This window comes from Girardinichthys multiradiatus, chromosome 20, assembly GCF_021462225.1.
Source record: "Girardinichthys multiradiatus isolate DD_20200921_A chromosome 20, DD_fGirMul_XY1, whole genome shotgun sequence".
NCBI lineage: Eukaryota > Metazoa > Chordata > Actinopteri > Cyprinodontiformes > Goodeidae > Girardinichthys > Girardinichthys multiradiatus.
In genome coordinates this window covers 5908676-5930367 of record NC_061812.1, presented here as the reverse complement: position 1 = coordinate 5930367, position 21692 = coordinate 5908676, and the positions used below count along the sequence as shown (strand labels likewise).

General features: G+C 40.7%; 1 protein-coding gene across 12 annotated transcripts in view; it reads right to left on the bottom strand.

Moving 5' to 3' along the window:
- The window catches only part of ptprt (protein tyrosine phosphatase receptor type T), a 444335-nt gene that overhangs the window by 57041 nt on the left and 365602 nt on the right, over positions 1–21692 (bottom strand). For all 12 annotated transcript variants that reach the window (XM_047347294.1, XM_047347295.1, XM_047347298.1 and 9 more), the window contains one exon: positions 21264–21351. In XM_047347294.1, coding sequence (XP_047203250.1) covers positions 21264–21351 — 88 coding nt within the window. The remainder of the gene's footprint in view (positions 1–21263; positions 21352–21692) is intronic.

Genomic DNA, 21692 nt, shown 5'->3' with positions numbered 1-21692 from the left:
AGCTTTATGAAGTACTGTGTGATTTTGACATTTGGAACATGGGTTTGTGGTTTGTGGGGCTGCAACATCAACTGGCACGCAATTAAGTTTGGAATTATTATCTAAATCTATGCTTTCCAAAAACGTTGCCTGCAATAAGCTTCAGGCTTTACACATAATAATGTATTTTCAAGTCCTGTTCAGAGCTTCAGAACCAGTCCTACTGGCACAGTATATTCAGTAACAGGATGATTTTTTTTTAAAAAGGGTCTGTGGTTCAGGCTTTCATTTGTTGACCCATCACCATGACCTGATTTTGGAACAAGATACAGACACACAGGGTGCACACAGTCTCATGCTGGCATCTGTGGCACTGGACTGGAGTAACAACAAAGTCATCAGAAGCTGAGGTGTCCAAGGGCAAAGAGTCACAAACCCATTACTCATTAATGAGCTCCACTCCTTGGCAGAGTCTCCCTCTCTTTATAACCCTGCAACTCCTCCCTTTCCTCTCCTGTCCCCTCTGCTCTCTGCTTTTTGTTTGCCTCCATCTTCTTTGAAATTCTTGCCATTACCCCGCCAGCCACTGAAAGAAAGTTTTTGGAGGGGAGAACTTGTTAACTTGAGGGGTCCAGAATAGGCCAAATAAAATTGTCTTTTATCATGGCAGACTCGCAGAGGCAGTCGAATGCAGCAGAAAGCTGCAATTTGGAGACATCACATCACATTGTAGTCGAGTGAGAGCCTGCAGACCGCTGCTGAACACAAATGAGAGGAGGTAACCACAGTCTAATGACTGTTGGTGTCCGCAGCAAAAAAGAAGCAGCTGTTTCGGTTGCTTTTTTAAAATCAAATGTCACATAGTATCATGCAACATAAAAACAAAAAGACACTATTAATACATAAATACAGCGTAAACAAGATATTTACATAAGCTGTATAAAAAGACAAATTTTTTTTTCCCCTCACAGTCTGACAGTAAATCAAACTAAATGTTCCTGTTTTATATCAGATTACTAAAATTATTTCTTGTTTGTGAATGCCAGAAATAGATAGAAGCAGACAGAATAGAAACATATTGTATTACCTTCTTTGGTTTCTACTCATTTAGAAAAGCCCAGATGATGATGTTATGGCAATGTAAGTTTTTTCTGTTAATTCACAACATTTGCGTTAAACAGGTGTAGGTGTATATTTAAGGCAAGACCTCAAAAACTGCTTTCTTGTGTGACCGAAGGAACCTCATTGATCTATTCAGTTATCCACATACATAAACGGCATAGGAAAGGAGACAGGTTCTGTGTCAGAGATTAATGTGTTTGGTGTGGAAAGGTGTGTATCAACCCTACAACAAAAGCTATGGGCTGTGAAGCTGCTGGCCAACAAAGACTGAAAGGCCTCTCAGAAAAGCAGACGCCATGACTCCAAAAGAACAATGAAAAGCAAGATTACAATTTGTATATGTACTCGGGGATAGAAACCTTAATTTTTAAGGCATTCTGAAACAGAAAGTATGTTTCACCAAAAAGACCATAGTTACTTTTGTATGAAAAAGAGGAAGCTTGCACAATCCCAACCTGTGAAGTACGGAGGTGGCAGCATCATGTTGTGTAGATGATTTGCTGCAGGAAGGACTGGAGCACTCAGATAAATAGATGCCAAAGAATATTTTGAGGAATTAATATGCAACAACTCAAGACATCAGACAGGAAGTTAAAACTTGGGCACAAATGGGTCTTCCAGTTGTTCTCTGACCCTAACTGGACTCAGACCAGCTCTGAAGAAAGAATGGGCCAAAATTCCAGCAAACTATTGTGAGCAGCTTGCGGTAGCATGCATTTGAGTCATTTAGTTTAAAAAGGCAATTTGACCAAATACAAAGATAAGTAAACCTAACAGACCTACAACAGGAAAGTTTTGTATAACTTAATATCCATCATAGTGGAAAAAATGGTTTTGTGTATTTTTAGACTGTGTACATGTATATATGTCTGGTTTCAAATGTATATTTTGGTTTTTTTGAGGATTTCTAAAGCATACAGAACAGGAAGATGTTTAATCTCTGTTTAAGCAAACAAGCATATTTTGCTCTGAACACAAGTAATACAATGGCCTACGTGGTTTGGAAAAAGACTTGGTATCTATTACTGCAACATTTGATATTTTTCTGTCCAGGCTGCAGGATAAAGTTGTTGTTGTATTACCAATAGTGGACAAAACCTTATCAAGCTCCTGCAGATTTTATGCACTTTTGAGATGCAAGGCAATAAGCAAAGATGTCTACTCACAGGCTCCTTTGTTTACTTTTGTCTTTATAGCTGCTTGAAAAGTGCGTGAAAAAGAAAAGAAAGCTTTTCTGCTTGAGAAGGAGGATTTTATGCATCAGTACATTGGGTTAAGATTTAAAGTGGTGTAAAAATAAAGTGACACAAACAGTTTATGAGACAATATTTAACTTGACCAAAAATTGCAATTCCCTAGGATTTGTTTGTATTTATCAGAATATTGAAGTTGATGAGACAAAAAATTATGTTTCTAGCAGCAGGGGGAGATAAAAATGTTTATTATTGTGCACTTGTGCAACATACAAAGCAAGTAGGAGAAATTAGTCATACTTTTAAGATTTTAAGAACATTAATTTTGGAGGTTCTTTGGAGTTTTTAGCAAAATGCGCTCTCAGCTTGTTGTTTAGTTGTGTTTTAACCAGCAGTGTAATGAGAAATAATATAAAGTTACAGTGGTTCTTGTCCACAGGAAATCTAACTCATGAAGCGCTTTTCAACTGCGGTCTGCATTACCTCTGCATTATTGTCTCCACAAAGCCCAGAACATCGTAAAATGCATGTATCACCCGGCTCACGCTGTGTTTGAACTATTACCATCAGATGCTCAATTAAAGCCAGGACAAGATTATTCAACAACAGTTTCTATCTAACACCGATAGCTAAACTCAACACACCCAGAATATAAAGGGAGATGCAATAACATGAATGTGAAATCAGTATGAATGTGCGTTTATGTGTTTTTATTTAATCTTTTAACAAACTGCTTCTATTTTTCTGTTTTACACAAATTATTCATTGCTCATGCAAAGAGAAAGAAAGGTTTTTCCTCAATTTCTTGTACTTGTGACAATGACAATAAAGGATATTCTATTTTTTCTTATTCTTAACTAGATCAATCAAAACTGAAGAAGCCCCTGTCATTTATCAATTGGTTGTGTCGTTACATTTTGGGTACTCAACTCTGAAGTGTGGATCCCATTTGCATTTGTCTCCCATTCATAGTTCAAAATGTAAATTACTTATACTGGTCAAAGCTGATATGATTTAATTTTATATGATTTGATTGTTTAAAACCCCAACTATGATTAGGTAAATATTCAATATATTTGAGAAAAGACAAAAGAGGACATTTGTAATGCTTTTTTTGTAGGAAGGTCTCTAGAAATGACACTGAAGTTTGAGTGACATTTCCCAGTCGGTACCAACATAAATGGGCATTTTACTGTTTTGAAGGAACCTTGGCTGTATTTGATCATCTTCAATTCTGGACTGATCAATCTTGTACTGATCACTCTATCCTAACCTAGATTCAGCAACATCATTTTTGATCTGTCCACTCTTTGTTCAGTTTTTAGACGTTTTACTTTTTTTTTTCTTTTTATAAGTTTTTACAGAAAAAGACCAACCAAACATTAGGGGTGATAGAGCTAGTCAACACATTAATTTAGAAAATGTATCTACTCCAGATGTATATTAACTTCCATATGTGCCTATGTATTCTTTTATTTTCAGCCTATATGCAAGTTTCCTTATTGCCAAAATATTCGCTATAACCATTGTGCATAGTTCAGCAACCTTATCTGTATTTAGAAAAATATTTGGGGATTTTCAGTTTTCTTAAGAATATTGTTAAAATCTGATGTTGCCTTGTGGGGTAAATGTATCACACTTATACACTTTAGTTTCAACAGCTTAAAACAAAATCACAGTGCAGTTAATCTGGGCTGGCATTAGAGTTTCAGAGAAATTAATTAAACTACTTTTTTTTCCACAATTTTGATTAATTTAGAACCTAATTAATAAATCATTACCCTGTGCTGAGTCATTGAATGTTTTTTTGTTTTGTTTTTTCTTTTGGTAAACATATTTTAATACTGCTTTCAAATTACTTTAAATGTCTCCAGAAACAGATGGAGTTGGTGTTTAAGAGACGAATAAAGGACGGTCATAGCATTAAATGAACATACTGAACAAGGTGTTTTATGTCCTCTCCACTCCTTTCCTTCTCATCTCCTCCACTTGGTCCTCTTGCCTCCCTTTTCAGTAGCTGCTAAGCAGCGATTGTGTCTGTCACAGATATACTTAATCAGTTAACTCCCTTCGGAGCTCAGCTCACACATAGCGTGCTCTCCGCTGTCAGCTTGGCTTAAGGCGTTAGAAAACTTAATAGCATCTGTGATTGAGTGAAATACGTAAGAGACTGAGTGGTGTGTTAGCGTGTTCCCGCTTACAGATCTTCTTCAGGGTGTGACAGATTTGTTTGCATTTTCTTTGAAGTATTCCAGCTGTTTTTGGGGTGCCAGTAATGTATGCGCATTAGTGTGGAAGTGTGAGAGTGAAGGGTGTTTTGGTGTGTAATAGCCTTTAGTCCAGCTCTGCCTGCAGCTGATGTGTCAAACAACTTAGGAATGATGTCGTTTTACACATGCATGCACACAAACGCACACAAAAGATGTTTCCAGCTGTTTAAAGGCTGTCAAGAGGAAAAGAAAGCAAAAGACAGACAAAAGAGGGTGAGGAGAGAGACAGATGAAGTGCAGAAAGAACAGCACCTTCTTCGCACTGACACAGCACCTAGCAGAGCTGTTGGTCCATTCGGAGCAGCACTAAAGTGAAGCGCAGTTTTAGTGCCACAACATAAACACAGAAAAAGAAAAGTGAATGACAACAATAAGGTCCAGTGAAGATGTCAGAACAACATATTAGTTTTTGCCTCACTTTGCTATTTATCTCAGATGGTGTGCAAGTACAGAAGGTGATGAAGAAAAATTTTGTAAACAATTTACAATATTTCTATTGTTTCAGCAAAATCATATAATCATGTATCAGCTCATTCCTCTTTCAATCTAATGACGCATTAAAAGTCATAACCCATCAAATTCTGAGTATTGTTACGTACATTATGAATTCACAGAAATTAAACCAAATTGTCTGGAGAAAGTCAAGCTTGTTTTCAGTCTGGATGGCACTACCCCAAGGTTCCTGCTTTCATGGACGAGGTTTAAAGGTGCGGTCATGGAGAGGAGGGTGTGTGTCTGGGAATCTCAGGGTCTCATCTTTGCTTTTTGCAGGTGATATTGTTCTGTTGCTATTTTAATGTCATGAATTTCAGCAAATCAGTTAAGGGACAAGTGTGAAGCAGCCAAGATGAAATTCAGGTCCTCCAAGTCTGAGGCTATGGTTCTCTACTGAAAAATGTTGGACTCCTCCCTCATGGTTGGAAGTCTATGCCTTCACAGCTTAACTTGAATTATCCTGGTGTCTTGATCTTCACTGATTGCAGGAAAAAGCATGAATTGGATCGAAAGATATAAATTTTGCCTGCAGTAATGCTGACAATTTTCTCATCTGTTGTGTACAGCAGTGGTTCTCAATCCTGGTCCTCAGGTCCCACAGATGTGTCTCTGCTCCACCACACCTGATTTAAATGATTGCTTTAACTTCTCAACATGCCACCCAGGGCTGCAGATACCTGTTAATCACTGATTATGCAGGACAATGGGCCCTGAGGACCAGGGTTAGGAAACACCAGTGTAGAAGAAGGAACTGAGCCAAAACATCTACATTCCAGACCTCACCTACTGTCATAAGATGTAGATCATGACTGAATGAATGAGATCTTAAATACAAGAAGCTGAAAAAGGTTCATACGCGAGGTGAGCTTCTTGGACTCCTCCCTTTGGAAGTTTTCCAGGGACTGGCAGAGACCCTGAACTCACTGGATGGACTATTGTTTCTGACGTGTGAATTCCTTGTGATCACCCATGAGGAGTTCAAGAGCATGACTACTATCAACTGTGGGTTTTGAGGTTTTTTTGTTGATGTAATGGAACTGAGTTTTCACATTAACACTAATTATTTGAGAGGTAACTTTTCTGGAACTCCGCAGTTCTATGAAACAGACAGTGACTCACTTACTTTAGGTTAATTAAGATTAACCAAGCTTGACTTGTTCCTGAGTCTCATCCTCCTGATTAAAACGCAGATATGCATGAAATGATCACAGGAGCAACTTGATTAAGCTGTTGTTAATTTTTAGAACAGCCACTGAGAAGTTCTTCAGATAAATTAAATGGGAAGTGAGGCTCAAGAGTTAAAATTGCACCATGTTGTGTGTGTGGTGGGGGGGGGGGTAAACTGCTCAGTTCATCAGGTCCTTCTCAAAATATTAGCATATTGTGATGAAGTTCATTATTTTCCATAATGTCATGATGAAAATTTAACATTCATATATTTTAGATTCATTGCACACTAACTGAAATATTTCAGGTCTTTTATTGTCTTAATACGGATGATTTTGGCATACAGCTCATGAAAACCCAAAATTCCTATCTCACAAAATTAGCATATTTCATCCGACCAATAAAAGAAAAGTGTTTTTAATACAAAAAACGTCAACCTTCAAATAATCATGTACAGTTATGCACTCAATACTTGGTCGGGAATCTTTTGGCAGAAATGACTGCTTCAATGCGGCGTGGCATGGAGGCAATCAGCCTGTGGCACTGCTGAGGTCTTATGGAGGCCCAGGATGCTTCGATAGCGGCCTTTAGCTCATCCAGAGTGTTGGGTTTTGAGTCTCTCAACGTTCTCTTCACAATATCCCACAGATTCTCTATGGGGTTCAGGTCAGGAGAGTTGGCAGGTCAATTGAGCACAGTGATACCATGGTCAGTAAACCATTTACCAGTGGTTTTGGCACTGTGAGCAGGTGCCAGGTCGTGCTGAAAAATGAAATCTTCATCTCCATAAAGCTTTTCAGCAGATGGAAGCATGAAGTGCTCCAAAATCTCCTGATAGCTAGCTGCATTGACCCTGCCCTTGATAAAACACAGTGGACCAACACCAGCAGCTGACACGGCACCCCAGACCATCACTGACTGTGGGTACTTGACACTGGACTTCTGGCATTTTGGCATTTCCTTCTCCCCAGTCTTCCTCCAGACTCTGGCACCTTGATTTCCGAATGACATGCAGAATTTGCTTTCATCCGAAAAAAGTACTTTGGACCACTGAGCAACAGTCCAGTGCTGCTTCTCTGTAGCCCAGGTCAGGCGCTTCTGCCGCTGTTTCTGGTTCAAAAGTGGCTTGACCTGGGGAATGCGGCACCTGTAGCCCATTTCCTGCACACGCCTGTGCACGGTGGCTCTGGATGTTTCTACTCCAGACTCAGTCCACTGCTTCTGCAGGTCCCCCAAGGTCTGGGATCGGCCCTTCTCCACAATCTTCTTCAGGGTCCGGTCACCTCTTCTCGTTGTGCAGCGTTTTCTGCCACACTTTTTCCTTCCCACAGACTTCCCACTGAGGTGCCTTGATACAGCACTCTGGGAACAGCCTATTCGTTCAGAAATTTATTTCTGTCTTACCCTCTTGATTGAGGGTGTCAATAGTGGCCTTCTGGACAGCAATCAGGTCGGCAGTCTTACCCATGATTGGGGTTTTGAGTGATAAACCAGGCTGGGAGTTTTAAAGGCCTCAGGAATCTTTTGCAGGTGTTTAGAGTTAACTCGTTGATTCAGATGATTAGGTTCATAGCTCGTTTAGAGACCCTTTTAATGATATGCTAATTTTGTGAGATAGGAATTTTGGGTTTTCATGAGCTGTATACCACAATCATCCATATTAAGACAATAAAAGACCTAAAATATTTCAGTTAGTGTGCAATGAATCTAAAATATATAAATGTTAAATTTTCATCATTACATTATGGAAAATAATGAACTTTATCACAATATGCTAATATTTTGAGAAGGACCTGTAAATACAGATTAGTTCCTCATCAGTTAATCATTCACAGTGATAACAGCTGATCTTTACTACGAACTGTCAAATCAATGAGGTTTTGGAACAGTGACCTTTAACCCCTGGTAATCCTACACTCTCTAAATAAAACCTTAATCAGAATACATTCTTAAAGATCATTTTAAAGTACTCAAAATCAACATTCGGCTTGGATCCTTTTACAAAATCAGTGTTACCACCATCTGCCTCAACAATTAACAGCAATCATCATCAAGAGTATCAATGATACCACCGATGATGCTAAAACCAGAAAAATTATCACCATTATCAGTGTGACTGTCCCCACAGGGAGCTGTAATGGAAATCAATTTATCATCATCATCTGGGGAGGAAAATCCGTCTGATTTTACAACGAATATTTCCTGATATGCAATCATGCTTAAAAAAGGATACATTAAATGAGAAAAAAAACTGAATGGACTACTGATGAAAGTTAAAAAGTAAAGTGAACTAAAAAAGTTTGTTTTTTTAAGCTGTTCAAGAAATTTTCTTTTTCTTTATCCACAAACAGACCAGTTTTATAGTCTTGTGCACAGTTTAAGGGTTTAAGATGGTGGTTGACCTTGCCTCAGATATTCTTCAGTGGTCTCTTCTAGGACTCATACTTTTTACTTTCCTTTAATGTTTTTGATGACTTTTAAGACCCTTGAGAAACCATGTCAGAACACAGACTCATTTAACCCATTATATCATAGGTGTTTGCTAGTGACCATAAAAACACGAAGATGTCTATAAAAACATGTCATTTTAGCCACTAAATAAGCTGAAAAGGCACAGCAAAAAACTAAAAATAGTTGATAATTTAGAAATTTTGAAGATATTTTAAATGAAAAATTTTGTCCCATGTATAACAATATGAAAAATAGTTCACGTAGTTTTAAAATGTTTAAATGTGAATGCTGTTCTAATATCAGAATGGTATTTACAACTGTTTTGAAGCATCTAGTCACATTTTCCCTCTCACAGACTACCAAACACAAAAAAACATGATATTTCTAGTTTGGTACTTACAGGAAACAGGCCAATTTATCTCCATGCAACAGCTTTGGGATAAACTAACGCCAACTACAAGCCAGGGCATAATGTCCGTCATTAGTGGGTGGTCTCACTGACAAATCTCCTGGAGCCAAGTTAGAAGATCTAGCAGAAAATCCTCTGGGATAAGTAGAGGCTGTTATTAAGCAGAATATTAATTCCCACGGTTATTATTGGCATGAAAATGGGACACTGTAAAAGATCCCACTAGATTTAAGCAAAGCTTTTCAGGTCTTTTGCGCAACTATCACATAAAATAGTCTTTATTAATAACTGAACAGTTATTGAGGTTAACATTAGTATTTACTGTAGGTTTGCAGGTAGAATCAATGACAACAATTCACTGTTGACTATATTGGTTATGTGAAGAAGCTTGAGTGTGTTTGCATGTAAAAGCACATGGATGACAGATAGGATTTTCTGTTTCACTGGAGCTCTCATGTTTATATGGAGTGCCGAGTGTGTGTTTATTTGTCTAACAGTATGTTAATGTGTGTGTGTGGGTGTGTGTGTGTGTGTGCGTGTGTGTTCTTGTACATGTTGCTGAGTGAGAACCATTTTTTGTATTTTTATCGCAAAGTGAGGACATTTTGACAAAGTGAGGACATTTTCTTGGTCCTCACTTTTTCAAATTCCGTTCTTGGGACAGGGGTTAGGTTTAGGACTAGGGTATGAATTGAGTTATTGTTAGGGTTAGGGTTAGTGTTAGTGTTAGGGTCAGGGTTAGGCACTAAAAATCAAGGAAAATGAATGGAAGTCAATGGAAGTAACCGAAAAGTCCTCATAAAGATAGTAAAACACGGATGTGTGTGTGTGTGTGTGTGTGTGTGTGTGTGTGTGTGTGGGTGTGTCAGCTAAGGATGCTAATATTTGTTGTGGTTCTTTGGTCAAACACTTCACAGGAGATGTTTGCGTCGGTACTTCAGATCAGCTCAGCAGACGTGTTGCGAATTGAAACCAGATAAGGGATGAGGAGGGAGAGACACCGTGTACAGCTGCATGTAAAATTAGCACACACACACACACACATGTACACATGGTTTTCTCCTTTTAAAAACACCCCTTTGTTGCTTGCTTTGTTCACAGACATTTTCACACACTGTTATAAACCCCTTGTTTTTTTTGCTCTTATTTCTGTGGCAAACAATGATTCATGTAACCTCCGCTGTAATGAGAAGCAACAAAGACACGAGAGAGGAATCTGATTATGGCAGCAATGCTCACAGGTGTAACACCAGGTGAGGCTTGTATGCCTGCTGAGTAGCATTGCTTAGCAAAAACTGACTCCTTAATGAATGTCACTGACCAGAACACTTTGGGAAATAAGTGATCACCAAGAGGAGTGAGTTTGTGTTTGTATATGGGGAAAAGAAGAGAGGAGGTGAAAAGCAAAAGGGAGTAATAGGACATCAATGAAACTGGGGTGGATGAGAATAGAATGGCAGATGTGAAAGGATGAATGAAGTGATAAGTCAAGGAATTATTAAAAGCAAAAGCAAAGGGTAACAGGAAAGTAGAATAAATGTGTGTATTTTTTGGCAGTCATCTCTTCCCAGGTCCTCCAGCTGGTACATTAAAGAAACATCCCAGAGCTCTTGCAAAGTCAGGAATTGTTATATGAAACTAAAATTTTTTAACTCGTACATCTATGTCAAACTTTGTAGACCAGCTTTTACTGGTGCCTTTCTCACTGTAAACACTTGATAGAGGAGATAACAAGCAGATAAGAATTGAAGGCAAGAAAGGAAAGACTGTTTAGACAGCAAAATCCAAGAAGTGTGCAGTCCAGACTGAGATTTAGCTATATATACTTGCTTTTCAAACAGCTTGAGTTCTATTACCTTTGATCCAAGTCATTTTTTGAAGTTTAAGAGATTATTTTTTCTGAATAAACATTCAGCTCTTCTAGGAGAGAGAAAATGTACAAAGGTGGCTGAACTAGTTTGGAATAAAAATGAGGATGAATATCCATGTCTGGGCGGGGACATTGCTTTTAGCTGAACCTTTGAAAAAAGGAATCAAAGTTTATCACATTCAATTGACTTTAAGCCATTAACACAAACTGCATGCTTGGTGGAAATAGATTCTATTCAATAACAGAAATGTTTGATGTTTCTGAGGTTTATTGTGCAATATTCGCTGAGATGGATACAAGAGTGAGGAATGGGAAAATCAATTGGCCGATCGATGATCATTATAAATGTGCAGGTTAAACAGACTGTTTCTGGATTTTTATTTATTTCTATCAAATGCAAGAATGAGAGCAAGGAGATGTTATTCCTCATATGCCGCTCCGGAATTTAATTGTGTTCTACTGCACAATGTGCTTCAACCCTATACACATTCAGTATTCATAACAGAGTAGCATCATGAATGTTAGGCAGGCTTCTCATTTTTAATTTGACACTTAAAGAGAGCTTGAGAGCCAGTTTGATTAGAAAGCCTTGTGTTGAAGATCTGAGATGATGCAGTGGGAAAGAAAACAATACGAAACTTTAAAAGTTATTATTCTTTATGAAATGTTTTAAGCAACACTGAGGACTATCTCCTAATTAAACCAGCTACAATGATTGCCTCCAGGCAACTATTCAGAAATTTGACCTAATCTTTTCTTATATGCTTAAACCCAATGTAGAAGTACAAGTTAAATGAAATCCAATGGGAGATTTCAGTAGTCAAACTGGCTTTTTGACTTCACAACCCCTTCCTAACCACCCTTTGATTCTGAAGAAATCCCTCAAAATCCTCCCCAGCCAAATATATCTCTTTTCCTGTTCTTAAAATCACACTAAAACTTTGTGCAAGTAAAAACACATAGGAACCCATAAGCACACAAACTTTTTAACATATATGTAAATATTGAGAAAGAAAAATATTTTTGCAAAAAAAAGCCTCTGTTGAATTATAAATGAGCATATGGGAATGATTGCTCAAAGAACTAAGAGCAGAGCAGGAAAAGATCCAAGAAAGAAAAGGAGGGGAATGAGGAGCAGAAGGAGGAAATCGAGGCAGACTGATGCCTGAGATGAGGAAACACTAGTGCGATTTGCCTCAATCCATAAGCTGTCAGAGGCAATCGGAGAGCATGAACAGATGGACAGAAGGAGGAAAGATGTGAAAGTAAAAAGGAAAAGATAAAAAAAAGAGTAAAGCATGAGTAAAAGGAGGAAAGGGTAACAACACAATTGTGTTAAAATAGTTTCAAGCAAAGAAAGGTTGGCAAAAAGAAGTAATAGAAAAAGCAGAAAAGAAAGGAGCAAAGAACAAAAGAAATGGGAATGAGATGAAAAGAAGAGCAACATTTGAGGAGAGGGAGAAAAGAGTTGGTTGAAAAACAGTGGAGGACAGGATGCTGGTAGATTAACATTTATTCAGTGTGCTGAGGGGATCTGAAACATGGCATCAAGCGTTTGTGTTTGGCAGATGGCCGGAGGAAGAGTGTGTTAACACTTCAACTCAAATCAGCCCTTTCCAAACTGTTCCAGAGAGAGCCAGAGGGAGGGAGAGCGCGAGGTGGCACAAGTTTGAATTTGTGTGTGAGAAGTGTTGCAGAGAATTGGCAAGATGTGAAAGGATAGAACAGTCAGTCCAAATGTGGCAGGGTCACATTTTGTTTAAAATCTCACAAAGCCAGGCCAAATATTTAGGTCCGTCTACAGTTTGCTTCTCAGGCTCAGTGAGAATTTACTTGGCTTAGAGGTGCTGAGACTACATGGAGACCAAATTTACTCTAGATGCAACAAGATCAGACTTTATCCAAAATCAGATATGATTACAATCTTTTCTTGTCCTGAAGCAGAAATATTCTCTAACTGAAATTACTTTTTATAATTTGGAAGTTGAAGTATATTTACCAAATTTACACAAAAATTCCCACTGAAGAGGTTGGTGTTGCAAATTGTAGATCAGTTTTGACTTTAATATCTGTCATCACAAATTAAATGGCCTGTACTTGTATAGCGCTTGATCAAGTTGGAGAACTCCAAAGCGCCCAATGACACAACGACTGAGACAGAAGGAGCTTGGTAATCTCTATACCAAGAATAACTGGGGTTTTGAGACAAGAAACAATTTTATTATTTTATAGTCACAATGCCAGACAGTTACAACAATAATGTACCAAAAGTTCTTAATCCAAGCAATTCAACTAGACTAAAACTATAACATAGCAAATAACTGAACACAATACAAATGGGAATATAGATGCCAAATGTGTGGTCACCCACACATTGCAACTTCTTGCAACTATTAATTATGGCACAATATTTTATTATTAGAAAAATAGAATAGAACTAGAATAGAACATAGAATATGGAAGACATTCCCAGACTTTCTTCCTCTGTCCCCTTGTCTAATTATTGAATCCATCAATTCTTTATTTTTTCCTCTATACAGTAATCCATCCATCCGTCCCATTCATTTTCAGGCCCAACTCTTGGTCCACCATCAACCATGAGGTCCATAAAGCAAATTTTATTATACATACTTGTACGCCTCCTTGAACCGCCACCTTAACGTGGTGGAGGGGTTTGAGTGCTCGAATGATCCTAGAGGCTATGTTGTCTGGGGCTTAAATGCCCCTGGTAGGGTCTCCCATGGCAAACAGGCTCTAGGTGACGGGTCAGACAAAGAGCGGTTCAAGAACCCCTCATGACGACTACAAAATCAAGGCACGTGACGTCGCCCGGTACGGCGGAGCCAGGGTCCTACCCTGGAGCCAGGCCTGGGGTCGGGACTCTTCGGAGAGTGCCTGGTGGCTGGGTTGCTCCTCGCGGGACCCGGCCGGACCAAGCCCGAACGAGAGACGCGTGTCCATCCCCCAGTGGGCCCACCACCTGCAGGGGGAACCATGAGGGACCAGTGCAAAGAGGATTGGGCGGCGGACGAAGGTGGAGACCTCGGCTGCCCGATCCCTGGATGCTTAGGCTGGCTCTAGGGACGTGGAATGTCACCTCGCTGGGGGGGGAAGCAGTCTGAGCTTGTGCGGGAGGTCGAGATATATCGACTAGAAATAGTCGGGCTCGTCTCCACGCACAGCGTGGGCTCTGGAACCCATCTCCTCGAGAGGGGCTGGACTCTCTTCTACTCTGGAGTGGCCCGCGGGGAGAGGCGGCGGGCTGGGGTGGGTTTGCTTGTCGCCCTCCAGCTCAGCCGTCTCGTGTTGGGGTTTACCCCAGTGGATGAGAGGGTCGCATCCCTGCGCCTTCGGGTTGGGGAGAGGTCTCTGACTATCATTTCAGCCTACGGGCCGAGTGGTAGTGCGGAGTACCCGGCCTTCTTGGCGTCCCTGTCGGGGGTGCTGGATAGTGCCCCTCCTGGGGACTCCATTATTCTGCTGGGGGACTTCAACGCCCACGTTGGAAACGACAGTGACACCTGGAGAGGCATGATCGGGAGGAATGGCCTCCCCAATCTGAATCCGAGCGGTGTTTTGTTATTGGACTTCTGTGCTAGTCACGGATTGTCCATAATGAACACCATGTTCAAACATAAGGGTGTCCATCAGTGCACTTGGCACCAGGACACCCTAGGCCAATGGGTCAATGATCGACTTTGTTGCCATATCATCAGACCTTCGGCCGCATGTTTTGGACACTCGGGTGAAGAGAGGGGCTGAGCTGTCCACTGATCACCACCTGGTGGTGAGTTGGATCCGCTGGAGGAGGAGAAAGCCGGACAGACTTGGCAGGCCCAAGCGCATAGTGAGGGTCTGCTGGGAACGTCTGGCAGACCCCTTGGCCAGGGATGTATTCAACTCTCACCTCCGGGAGAGCTTTGACCAGATTCCGAGGGATGTTGGAGACATAGAGTCCGAGTGGACCATGTTCTCCGCATCTATTGTCGATGCTGCTGCCCGTAGCTGCGGCCGTAAGGTCTGCGGTGCCTGTCGCGGCGGCAATCCCCGAACCCGGTGGTGGACACCGGCAGAAAGGGACGCTGTCAAGCTGAAGAAGGAGTCCTATTGGCTGTGGTTGGCTTGTGGGACTCCTGAGGTGGCCTCCGTGGGGCCAAGCGTGCCGTGGCCCGGGCGGTGGCAGAGGGAAAAACTCGGACCTGGGAGGAGTTCGGTGAGGCCATGGAAAAGGACTACCGGTTGGCCCCGAAGCGATTCTGGCAAACCGTCCGGCGCCTCAGGAGGGGGAAGCAGTGCTTCGCCAACACTGTTTTCAGTGGGGGTGGGGAGCTGCTGACCTCGACTGGGGACATTATTGGCCGGTGGAATGAATACTTCGAGGATCTCCTCAATCCTGCCATCACGCATTCCCTGGTGGAAACAGGCTGGGGACTCGGGGTTGGACTCTTTCATCACCCAGGCTGAAGTGGTTAAAAAGCTCCGCGGTGGCAGGGCTTCGGGGTTGGATGAGATCCGCTCTGAGTACCTCAAGTCTTTGGATGTAGTGGGGCTGTCATGGTTGACACGCCTCTTCAACATTGCGTGGCGGACGGGGACAGTGCCTTTGGATTGGCAGACTGGGGTGGTGGTCCCCCTACATAAGAAGGGTGACCGGAGGGTGTGTTCCAACTACAGAGGGATCACACTCCTCAGCCTCCCTGGTAAGGCCTACACCAGGGTATTGGACAGGAGAGTCTGGCCGATAGTCGAACACCGGCTTCAGGAGGAGCAGTGTGGTTTTCGTCCCGGCCGTGGAACACTGGACCAGCTCTATACCCTCTACAGGGTACTCGAGGGTTCATGGGAGTTTGCCCAACCGGTCCACGTGTGTTTTATGGACCTGGAGAAAGCATTCAACTGTGTCCCTCGTGATGCCCTGTGGGGGGTGCTCCAGGAGTATGGAATCGGGGGCCCTTTACTAGGGGCCATCCGATCTCTGTACAAGCGGAGCAAGAGTTTGGTTCACATTGCCAGCACTAAGTTGGACCTGTTCCTGGGATTTCGTCTCTTCTTTTTGCAGATGACGGGGTCCTGCTGGCCCCCTCTAGCCAAGACCTACAGCATGCGGTGGGGCGGTTCGCAGCCGAGTGTGAAGCGGCTGGGATGAAGATCAGCTCCTCCAAGTCCGAGGCCATGGTTCTCGACCGGAAAAGGGTGGCTTGTCCTCCTCAGGTTGGAGGGGAGTTCCTGCCTCAAGTGGAGGAGTTTAAGTATCTCGGGGTCTTGTTCACGAGTGAGGGAAGAATGGAACGGGAGATCGACAGACGGATCGGTACGGCTGCCACAGTAATGGGGGCGCTGTGCCGGTCCGTTGTGGTGAAGAGAGAGCTGAGCCAAAAAGTGAAGCTTTCGGCCCCTGGGAGGGGCTCGGAGTAGAGCCGCTACTCCTCCACATCAAGAGGAGCCAGTTGAGGTTGCTCGGGCATCTATACCGGATGCCTCCTGGACGCCTTCCTCGGTAGGTGTTCCAGGCACGTCCCACCGGAAGGAGGCCCAGGGGACGGCCCAGGACACGCTGGAGGGACTATGTCTCTTGGCTGGCCTGGGAACACCTTGGGCTCCCCCTGGAGGAGCGTGAGGAGGTGTCTGGGGAGAGGGACGTCTGGGCGTCTCTGCTGAGTCTGCTGCCTCCGCGACCCGGTCCCGGATAAAGCAGAAGACGACGAGTACAAGTACTGGTCCTTGCGGGTCCACAAGGTGCTTTTGCAGTTGGCTGCTAAGATCCCAGAATACCCAAACTTCTTTTTTCTTTATTTTTAATGAATAGCTGATGAAACAGCACCATCTCTATAACTACTGAAATACAGTTAAACCAGAGACCTACAGTATAAGTTGAACACTAGGGAGCATGTGCTTTGGTAGCTTTTTTTACGCTGACTTGGATATCAAGCATCAGAGCCTATATGATAGAAGTCAGTGTTTGAATGTAAATCTGAGCAAAACAGATGCCTCTTTTCACTGTGGTTTCTAAGCGGTGGAGCTGTAACGCTGCGTGTATTCATACCAAAGTGTCAGAGTCCATGGTCTCAGACAAAGACTGTTTTAACAGAAAATGAAGATGCTTTTTAGATCTAAAGAACTCGACAGTGTAACAAGCTGTTTATGTGGACTTTTATATCCCAGCTAGCGAGCAGCTAAACTATAAATATGATAGGTAAAAATTGGTTTCTGATCAAAAATAAGCCAGTTGACACTTCAGACAGCTATACATTAAACAAGTCCTATAGCTCCATCCAAAGCTGTTTGCAGCAACACTTTGTGCTGCAGCCTGTACATGGATACACAAGCTGTCCTCCTCTGATTAACTTAAACTTAAAAACAAAAAGAGGCCACTTATGCTTTCATGAGACGAAATATGAATAATTTTTCATTCACTTTTCATATGAAAATGTTACATTTTACTTCTTAAAGCTTAATTCCAGAGAGTGAGTTGATTTCAGCCTTGCAAAAGGGAAAAACGCTTCTATCCATACTGAGACTCTTAGCTAGAGACAGTCAATCCGGCTGTGTCACCACATTTCCATGTTCTAATAAAGACATGGCACAAAGTCATTTCCCTGAGGGCCTTTTAAAACATTTTCTCAAGAAAATTAGCCTTTGTACAATCACAGCAAGCAAGATGGACAGTTTCCATTACTAGCCCCTTGTAATTAAAGGATTTGTACTAATAGCAAATTTATCATAATTCCTGTTGGCTATCAAGTCTTTGACAGGCTATTTCTTTCCAGCACTAAGTTTCATATTAAAGCCTTCAGGTTGGTGCAGTGTCTTTGCCATGACATCTAAACCCTCCTAATGAAATATGTACACAGTCCCAGGCTCGTTCACACTAATACACACTAACCATAAAATATGAGGCCTAACATGTTACTCATATGGATAATGATTGTCATATGTGTGCATTTGGTTCACATGAGCAAACAAGTAAACCATAAAACATTTTAAAACTCAAATCAAAAATCTGTGTCTGTAGGTCCAATCTAATAGAGACATGAGGTAGCCTTATGCAAGATAACAGGCACACGACAACTGAACATTCAATCAAACGGACATCGCTGGTGCAAGGAAAATGACTGATATTAGACACTGTTATATTCCAATAGTAATTTACACTAACAACCACGCACACACCCTAATCCTACATGCAGTCCCTTGCTCTGAATATCATTACTACAGTCCATCTTTGCACCAAAATGAAGGCTCATTTTGACAAAAGTCTCTGAATAAAATAGAAGCTGCAGCCTTTGATCATCAGGCATCATTGAAAGAAAATCCCTCTGCAAACTGAAAGCAATTTCTTACAAGGTTTCCTGTATTAGACTTACACAAGTTTAAAACCCAAGTCTCAGTGGTCTTTAAAACTGCATTAAAATAGGAGGTGGGCAGCAAAGCCAGAAAATCTTCTTTTCTAATTAGCAATTTCAATTCTCTCTTGCATACACAAAACTTGAAATGTTAACTTGATTGTAGATAAGTTTGCCCAGTGACTAATTTATCCAACAAAATACAATAAAAATGTGTCTATGTGTTCATTGTGTGAATAACGGAAAAACCCTGTAAGCCAACAATGTTTCAGTGTTGGTCCCATATAAGACTGTGGGACAGTTATAGCAGATTTTGACCTTGAATGGAGAGGAACCCAATCAGTTTAAAGTTGCTTCCACTAAGTAGTGTTGCAGTTTAGTTTGGCATCAATTTGTTGCTCAGAATACTGGTGTTGCATATATTGGAGAACCTGAACCCAAAAACCTTTAATTAGATGACAAGCAAAAATGGGTCATGTGAAATATGCACGTAGAAACCCAAACAGAAAATCAACAGGCTCTGCTTGCTTAGGTTGTGTTGGGACCCACAGCCATGGATTTCAACATTAAACTCTGGTACGGACTTTTCTGGAACTTTCAAAATAAAGTGCATTAACCTTCTTCCGGCACAGCCAGGAAACGGGATAACTGCGGACTTCCTGTGACACCGCTACCTAAATAAAAGCACAGCTGTTGCTACATCCGACCTCTTTCCACATGGCCTCTAATGGGACCGGTCAGGGGAGGCCCAGCGCGCTGATGTCTCTTTGCTGGCAAACAGACATAAAGTCTTCAAACTTAATCGTCTATTGGACAACATTCCTCACCACAGTACAGAGGTTAGGTTTGGGCATATTAACAGTTAAGATGAAATGATCTAAACGTTTTTCATTTTATGAAGTTTTGTTTGTGTGAAACTCTGCTACCTTAGTGCTAGCAGGCTATCTGCCCTGTTTTGTGTACTTTGCATGTGTTTAAAGTTAAGACAAACTTTATTTAAAGGGTGATTTTAAATAGAACATTGATCATAACGCGCCGTCCACGCTTATGCATTTTAACCCTTTCATTAATAATAATAATAATAATAATATTTCTTCAAATATTATTTCAATAAATAAAGGCAGCTAATGAGACACCGTTGAGAAATGGTCATCCAGAAGGTTGGTTTTATTCAGCAGATCATTATTTAAAACATTATTTTATTAAAATATTTTATCTGATCTTGCATTGTGAAGGGTTGTCTAAATGTTGCCAATTATTTCATAAGTTGGTTCCAAGACTAACTTAACTTCATTTCCAGATTCTTCAAGATAATCCTTGGTTCTCAAACATAAACATTGCATGGTAATGTTGCATCACTCTTTTGATCATGATTTCCAATCATCTTTAATCAAATTGTTTATATTGTACATAGCCCATTAATCTTCCCTATTCTTTAACTCTGCTTGGTAGTTTAGTTGGATTGTTTTAGCATAGTAAAGAGTTTGTTGATTGAAATATGTTTGACTTTGAGTTGACTTATTTTTGTTAATAAATTCTTGTATTTTAAGAAATTGTGTTAATTCATTCCATATATGTGCAGAGTTTTGCTGTTCAATAATGTCACAGCTCGTCTCACACCTTTCTATTTTGTCCTAATACCATCGCCTTACTGGGCTGGTATTCACAGGACAACCCTTAACAGACCGAAATATTATTTGACAAAATATTAAAATATTAATATTAAATATTAAATAATATTCTCAGATTCATAATTCTAACAGTTGTTATACAAAGGTTGTTATTGCTTTACATTTTATAAATTTCTGCTCTAATGAAGGAGCTACTCCCCTTATCCAATTGAGTCAGTTCTATAATCTGTAAGAAAAAAATGGTTCTACCGAAATGTATCACAGAGGCAACAGATCCAGATTCTCCTAAACCATTGCAAACCAGAACAAAAATATGTTCCCTGTAATTAGAACAGGATCCATCCCTGCTCCTCCCAGTGGGACAGTCATGAAAAACTCCCAAATGATGGAGATCAGGAGTCATTCTGATTAGATGCCCAAATAGCCTTAACAGGTGAAGAGCAGCAGTCATTCTTACAAAGTCCAAGAGATGGAGCTCCATAGCCTATGCTTCAGGCGAATCCTAATCACACTCTAGAGGAAAGTAGCTTAAGCAACATTTATGCGTGATCTCACTCTCTGTGGGTCATGAACCATTGTCTCATGACCATAGGTGGGGTTGAACAAAGGTCTTCACCTTTCACCTCAGCTCCACCTTTACAACTGTACATAGATGTGACAATTTGAAAAAAATATATAAGATACATACTATTTTAAATTGATATGTCTCATTAAATCTTGAAAACGTTTAACAAATTTCAAATGCTTTGCACTCTTCTTCCACAAAATTACATTCAAAGAGTTCCTGGAAAATGAAAAACTACCATTTTGTTATTCGATTATTTTTAGTAGTGTCAGCAAAAAACTGGTCCCTGTAATTAAAATGGTCCTTCTTGTTGACATTTGTGCCATTTTGTCTGTGATCTAATTTTTTTAACAAGTGACAAAAAAGTATTGATCACAGTCAAACTGAAATCGTCACAAAAGAGAAGTACATAAGTACGTAATAAGTGTTTCTATTACATATGGAAAATAAATAAAACACAGAATCCCAAAACAGACAGGAGAAACAGTTCATAAAGATATTTTATGTGTCATTATTTGCGTAGTTGTAAACACAATCCAAGTGACTCTACGCCAAATTAATAACATCAATCATCATTATTAATGATTAAACAAATAGCAACATTAACCGCTAATGTAAAGAAACCATATTAAACCAAACCCATCTGGTCTAAAACACAATGAAACCTGGAAAACATAATTTAGAAGTGTCGCCAAAACAAAAAAAAACATTATAAGAGTCAGAAGAGATCACTACACAAATTTTCAACAAAGTCGGTGCAGTACTCACATGCGATGATGTTGCCATAGCGGTTCTTGTTGCGATTCTCGTCCTTCTTGGCTGTCTCCCATGGAGCTGTCTGTCCCTCCGCCAGAGCCTGCAGAGACACATGTAGACATATATGGGCTCATAAGTGCACACACAGAAGCTGTCAGAAAATGAGAATGAGCACACAGTAATATGCATGCAGATATGGTTGGAGACACAAGGCTAGTACAATGACAAATTGGCTGGGATGAGTTGAAACTATAGCATGAATATGAATGAAGATACACACTTTGGTACTTGAGGCACCAAAGGTAGGGCTTAAACATTCGCTAGAATTGCAGTTTGACAGATCTTTCCAAAACATGATATTCAAAGGTAAAATATGAATAGTTCAGAGAAGGCAGACAACTTCTTAAATATTAGTGAACTCTAAAGAAAACACCACCCGTT